The sequence below is a fragment of the Beta vulgaris genome, chromosome 3, assembly GCF_026745355.1.
Source record: "Beta vulgaris subsp. vulgaris cultivar EL10 chromosome 3, EL10.2, whole genome shotgun sequence".
Lineage (NCBI taxonomy): Eukaryota > Viridiplantae > Streptophyta > Magnoliopsida > Caryophyllales > Amaranthaceae > Beta > Beta vulgaris.
The window spans coordinates 32583458-32590661 of record NC_079204.1 but is presented as its reverse complement, the minus strand read 5'-3'; the positions used below and the strand labels follow the sequence as shown (position 1 = coordinate 32590661).

The 7204-nt window shown below is 34.4% G+C and overlaps 1 protein-coding gene across 1 annotated transcript; it reads right to left on the bottom strand.

The window, feature by feature from the left end:
- Window positions 1-3327: 3327 nt before the first annotated feature.
- Window positions 3328-6858, bottom strand: LOC104908124 (protein FAR-RED IMPAIRED RESPONSE 1-like). The gene is made up of 6 exons (XM_057393352.1): window positions 6817-6858; window positions 4773-6102; window positions 4471-4530; window positions 4112-4383; window positions 3655-3819; window positions 3328-3423 (listed from the first exon to the last, which is right to left on the bottom strand). Exons 1-6 carry the CDS (start codon window positions 6856-6858, stop codon window positions 3328-3330), a joined length of 1965 nt encoding a protein of 654 aa, XP_057249335.1.
- Between the last annotated feature and the right edge of the window lie 346 nt (window positions 6859-7204).

Sequence of the window (7204 nt, the reverse complement as noted above, 5' to 3'; positions counted from 1 at the left end):
AGTGTTCAGAGACAACACTTATTTAACAAGAAACAAGTGTCTATGACTAAAGTACCAGTTCTCTTACATGCAGAACAAGCATCTTTTAGACTAAACAAGTGTTTTTGAACATTTAGACTAAGCAAGTGTTTACTAATTGAATTTGGACAAATTCCATAATTTCAAATTCCATACCATCCAAACAATAGATTTCATCCAATTTCAGAATTTGAAATGAAATCTTGCTATCCAAACATAGCATTAGGTTTATTGAAGTAGTAGTGATGACAATCGATAGTCTATTGTTCTAGTAATGTTGAAATATATATGTGATCACAATAGAAACTCTATTGTTTTAAATAGAGATGTGATCACAATAAAAAGAATAAGGTTTTTGGAAATTTCAAATATATACATCATCACGACACCGAAACACTATTGTTTTACTAAAGATCTATTAGAAACTCTATTGTTTTAAATAGAGATGTGATCACATTAGAAACTCTAATGTTTTTCTAAAATTGAAATATAGACATCATCACGACACCGAAACACTATTGTTTTACTAAAGATCTAATGTTCATGTAATGACAATAGAAACTATATTGTTTTAGTAATGTTGATGTTTATTTCAAAAATCGAAATGCCATTGTCTGACTTTATTCATGTTTCTTTAAAAAATACTTTTTTTCCTGAATTTAGAACACTTGTTTGTTAATTAAATACACTTGTTTCTGAATTTATAACACTAGTTTTGTTATTTAACACAGTAGTTTGTATTTCGAAGACAACTGTTATTTTTATATGACATACAGTTGTTTATGTTCATTTATACTTGTTTCTTAATCAAGTACACTTGTTTCTAATGCAAAACTACTTGTTTTTTTCCCAATTACACTTGTTTCTTATTCAGAAACACGTTTACTATTCCAAATTACTTGTTTTGAATTGAAATATATACTTGTGTTTGATTCAAATAATTTTATTCAAAACTACTTGTTTTTTATTGAAATACTCTTCTTTCTTATTCAAATGAAGTTCTTCCTTAAAGGACACTTGTTTCTTGTTCAATTACACTTGTTTGATATTCAAATAAACTTGTTACTTATTGAAATAAACTTGTTTGTTATTCACATTTTCAGTTATTTGTATTACACATACACTTGTTAATCAATTCAAATAAACTTGTTTGTTGATTCAATAACACTTTTTTTATTTTCGCACACTTATTTTTAATAGTTGTAACCCATACTTCCAAACACTTATACTTAAACCCTAACTAAGTCACCCCAACACACAAAAACTATCATACCCCCAACCTCCAACCCCCCCCCCCCCAACCTCCCACAACAAAATATTCAATGGCAAACAACCACTCAAATTTTTTCCTACCTAATGGATGGAGTTTTGTTGAACATCACGACCTTAATATTTATGCAACTCCATCCCCACTTAAATGCCCGGAGATGTTCCCAAACAATTGGAACTATTTCTGGCACCATGAATTCTTTGGTCTAACCAAGCTCAGGCCTGAACACGTGAGGGAATTGGTTCGTTACCCGACTATGGACGATAATGATAACAAGGAATACAGAACTTTGGCCATGATGCGAGATGGAAAGGCTGATGTTGCTCATCTTCCAAACAGGTATGATGTCAACATGCAAATTCATGCAACATTTCAAGTCTTCCTAGATTGGAGTTTCGAGAAGATGGATAAAACAAAGGATCAACATTTCAAGTCCCATGCACCACCTTATAACCGTCCATACCCAATAACAAGATCATTTCGTAAAAGATTGTTAGAAGCAAGAGGGATTAAAATTAGTGAACCAAAAGGGATTAAAATTACAGAACCCACTGAACAAGGGAGAGGGAAATCAAAAATTAGTGAAACGCCCATGACAGGGCAAAAGGGAAAAAAAAATATATGATGATTCGTTCATTTTGTTAAAAGAACCTTGTATCGAAGATAAAACCTTGCCATGGGCGGGCATGTTCTTTGGGAACGGTAGTTATTATGCGCAAGGTTTGAAATCCCATGAAATGTTTGTTGAGGATGAGGATGGAAATTTACACCCTCTGGAGGTGTATGAAGATGTCCAGTACTCTAATTACGAAGAGGAAGAAGAGGATAGAGATTACTGTCTTTGCGAACATGAAGAAGATGATAGCGATTCCTACGATTTCGACAACCCATATGACAACAATTCTCCATGAGGTGTGCGCTTAGCTTACTTCCATGTAGTACTTTCTAAAACTCAGTTTCGTTAATATATGTAATCTTCTCATTAATTAAGATGTTTAACTGTGTTTCTTGGTTTACTGTTATGTTGCTTGTTGGTGTACTATTATGTAATCTTCCATGTATGTTGTGATTCGTTTATTTCGTTGTGTTTTCATTGAAATTCGCAGTTGTGTTTTGATTGATATTGGTCTTTGGAAAATAAGTAAATGTTCAAATTGTTTATGGTGATGTAATTGTTTTTGTGTCATTGGAAATTAACTATGTAGTTGTGGTTTGCTATGTTGAAGTTATAAATGGTTTGATATGTTCAAGTTATACTTGGGTTGATATGTTGAAGTTGTAAGTGGTTTGATATGTTGAAGTTGTAAGTGGTTTGATATGTTGACGTTCTAAATGGTTTCATATGTAATGTGTCGTAAATTATACATATGTGACAGGGTTGATTTATATTTCGTGATTTGCTTGTCTTTTGCAGCACTTGACGAATGCGGAGTCTTCATACATGTACGCGCGTACAACCCGCAAGACTTCGTCATTTTTTTGCCTGATGTTACCTTCCTTTTAACATGTAATTATTATATTTTGGAACTATTTTCCCACCTAAACAATTGTCTTAATTTAAATTGTCTTGTAAAATACCAATTACAATGTTGTTTTGGATAACTTATCTTTTATGCAAATCTGCAATGTGATTAAGTAATATTCTGATTAAATAATCTGAAATGTCTTGTAAAATGCCTGAGAGTTGTGAAGCAAGCCCAATTACTACATTTAGCTAATTATTCTAAGTCACATTAGTCAAAGAAACTTAATCTAAGTGTTGCATGTATGATATTTGGGCTCAATTTTAATTTTTGTAATGTTAGTTGAGTCACAGAGTTAATTATTGGGCTAACGGAGTTAAATTGAAGCTGATTTACTGCTTTATTAGGCTATGTTAGTTTAATATATTGAGTTCCACATAATGTTGGGCTTTACTTGATTTTTAAGATGATCTAAAATATTCAATCACACAAGTTATGCCAGCTAACTTGCATTCAAGTTGCGACTCTTTCTAAAGAAGCTTCTATTGTCTTCAAGGATAATACAAACAATTGGTATTAAATCGACCCTGACCATATATTAACCTGTCCCCCTAATTCATGACATTCATCGTCATCGCTCTCTGAATTGCAGGCTTCTTCATCATCATCAACCTAAAAAACAATGACAAATATAAATCCAATTAATCTATATACCCCTCCAAATTTCAACACATGCATAACAAGTTAGCAAGATTGAAATAAATAGTCAATACCTTGCCATCTTTGTTCCCTTTCTTCTGTTTTTTGGATCCTTGCCCCTTCTCGATGCATGAAGGGAATCGAACTGAGCGCGATCCTTTACGTGCCTTCCGGGGGGTCCTTGACGCCCTCCTTCATGTTTACCGAACCAGGAGTAACATCCTGTCTAATTGTATTATTACCCACAGATGAAGGAGTGCCTTCTTTTGGTCCATTACTAGTCATCTTCAATGCCTTCCTCTCATTTATGCGATCATCAAGAACCTTAAGTGCATCGACTACTAGATCAACTTCACCACAATAAGCCGCCTTCAAGCAAATTGGGTCGAATAGGACCATCATTTTATCATAACACATTACCTCTTCAGTTTTGGAGGGATCATGATACGCCACTTTTATCATCGTATGTTTTCGAATGACATCCTTCCCACCAATCAAGGATGTATTGTGAAGGAATTTCTTTTATGTTCAAAACATCATACAAATTAATGATGTGCCTACACAAAATACCATGACACTCAAACATCTTACATTCACAACATGCCAAGACCGTACCTACGTCAATTTTCACCCGATAGTTCATTCTCTTATTCGTAGGTACCTCCTTCTTAGTATCCTTGCATATAACCCATATTCTATCTGCAAATGTGTGCTCCTCTATATTGTATGTTAATTTTTGAACCCCTCTCCAATGGACGTACAACATTTTGAGACACTCCGCTTGCACTTCCTTAAACTTACCATCTGTGTATAATTTTTGGAACACAGGCTCCGCTTTACAATCAGTAGCAAGTTGTCTTACGTACCTAATACTATTTGCGTCTGCTACTTTCTCAGAATTTGCCGTACTCTCCATAGCATTGCAGTATTGTTCTGCAAAATCACACAGCTTCGTATTCCTATGCACATAACCGTCAAAAAAACTATTAATACTTTCTGAACGTTGCGTCGTCTTCATACCAGCCCAAAACATGTGCCTCATATATGCCGGAGCCCACATCATCCTCTCCTTATACAAACCTAAATTAACACAAAATTAATCAATAATACTTTAACAACAATTATCTACTTACTCCTCCACTACAATTAAATATTGATATACACTACCAGCATCTAACCACCAATAAAGGCAATAATGTTGAATAATCATATACACTACCAGATGCTATGTAAGGCTATGTATAACATGCTACTGCTATGTATAATGCTATGCTAAATAAAATGTGATTAACATGCTATGATAATCATTAGTATATAATCACCTTCAAGCCACTTATCTTCCCCGAGTCCGTATTTTGATATTGCAGCACACCATTCAACTTCATATTCTTCAGCTGAAACACTGTCATATATGGCATCAAGAAGTACCCTTTTGAACTCCTTATAAAGCGCGTACTTACCCAGCTTCTTACCAAACTTCATAAGAATGTGCCATAAACACCAACGGTGGCTAGTGCCGGGCATAGCATTCACCAACGCCTTCCTCATTGCAGCATCTTGATCGGTAAGAAAACAATTAGGCGCTTTACCACCCATACACTTCACCCAAGTACTAAAGACCCAAGTATAAGTTTCCGCATCTTCGTGAGATACTAAAGCACATCCTAGTAATATACTTTGATCATGGTGATTTACTCCCACAAAATTAGCAAAAGGAAGTGCATAATCATTAGTAAGGTAAGTAGCGTCAAAACATACAACGTCCCCAAAATACTCATACGCTGCACGACTTCTCGCATCAACCCACAATACATCTTTCATGTGACCTTCATCATCTAAACGATGCATGTGAAAGAATTGTTGGTTATCATCTGTCATTCTGTCAAAATAACTCAACATGGCATTAGCATCTCCGCCCTTAAATTTCAATCTACGCTCCTTTGCTACTATGTTACGCAAGTCCCTCTCAGTTATTGGCATATTCTCGAGTCCATTCCTATCCGTAGCAATGGATTTGTGTATTTGAGATATACTCACTCCAGCAGCTTTATCATTAAACAACTTCCTCCGCACAGCACAACTAACTTCTTCTTGTCGAAATTTGCTTATGTTTCTAACCTTGCTAGGTGTAGGATTATGATTTTCATGTTGTAATATTGCTTTCCTTATTTCCCATAACCCTTCTTCATTTACACTAGCATATATCATCACAGGACAATTGCACTTCTTCGTCTTCCTACTAGATACGTCCACACCCTTTTTCCCAACTGTTAACCGCTTACCATCCACCGTTCGCTTCCCGTCTGGTTCACCTTCACACTCACATCTCCACGTATAATTACGCATAACCTTCACCTTCTCTTTCTTTTGCATACTACTACCACCACCTACCCTACGAACACCAAAACCCTCTTGTTTCCCGTATTTCACAAAGCATTCGTCAATCTCATCCCATGTACCAAATACCATGCCAACATTAGGAACATCAACCTTATTATTTGATGTATTATTTGATGTAAATGATCCACTTACACATTCCTCAACAATGTTATCCTCGTTGCACAATTCAACTAACTGTCCTGACTCCTCCTCCAAAAATATGTCAGGCACTTCCTCATTCAAATCAAAGTCAACTCTTCTACTTCTTCGCTGCTAATACAATCACATATATTAATTATCTTCAATTAGACAAACATATTGGTCAGATCAGATATTAATATTCTCTAACTAAAACACATTCTTCAAGTCAATTGTTTGACAACATATCTTCAAGTTAGTTAGTTTCATTTTTTTTCCAAAAACACACTATTTTAACACTGAACCATGTTTTTTATTTTATTTTAAGTCAACTGTTTGTTGTTTGGTATCCTACAAGTGTTTAGCATATCCAACTAGTGTTTGTAGATAACTAACAATGCTCGTTTGGTTTGCTATTAATGTTTTATTAAACTTTCTTTAAAAGACAATATCTAAACATTAATATGGCGCAATAAATTTATCCCTTTGCAACTATAATTTTCTGACCAACTGGGTATTTCTATGCAGCCAGGTGAGGTGAGCCAGCCATAAATTCTATGATCAAACCTGCAATTTATGTAAACATTCTCTTCATTTAGGAAGACATATTTATTACTACACTCACTTTTTACATATTTATACTTCTTTCTGATTTTTCCTATAAATTATATACTATTTAACAAACTATTTACATACAGGTTTCTCCCCTCATTGTCTTCTTTAAATATGAACTATTTACCAAATTCTTAAAATTACTTTAAACATATTTATTACTTTTTTTTCCTGATTTCTTAGCCATTTTATTAAAACAATGTGGGATAGAAACAAAAAAAATTATAATTGTTTTACCTGTTCATCATTTGGTGTGCTGAATTCAATATCCTCACCCATCGAACCTTCTTCTCAGATATTTTTTTTCGTCTTTTCCTCTCTTTTTTCTTCCTCTCAGTTTTTACAGATTTTTTTTGGAAAGTTTTGACTCTTTTTTTGTTTTCTAACGGGTCTTTTTAATCTTAGATTTTTTTTTTTCTTTACACTTCCCTTTTCTCTGTCCAACTTTTCCCGCTGTCCTTCCTGTCCTCTTTTCTGTCATCTGCTTTTTCCTCTTTTCTGTCATTTCATGCTTTTTCGCTTTTCATCAGCCAAACTCCTTCCCACAATTTCCTTTGCAGTTTAGTCCTCCTATAGACAAAATAAAACGCTAGCTGCTAGCGTTTTATCACTCCTCCGGGAATGA

Excerpts from the sequence above, each read along its gene's own strand:
- LOC104908124 (XM_057393352.1), bottom strand. The coding sequence starts at position 6,858 with ATGGGTGAGGATATTGAATTCAGCACACCAAATGATGAACAG. Across the intron at positions 4,384-4,470 it reads GAGGCACATGTTTTGGGCTG|AACAATACTGCAATGCTATG; the intron begins GTATGAAGACGA and ends GTGATTTTGCAG. Across the intron at positions 3,820-4,111 it reads GCAAGGATACTAAGAAGGAG|GCGGCTTATTGTGGTGAAGT; the intron begins GTACCTACGAAT and ends ATTTGCTTGAAG.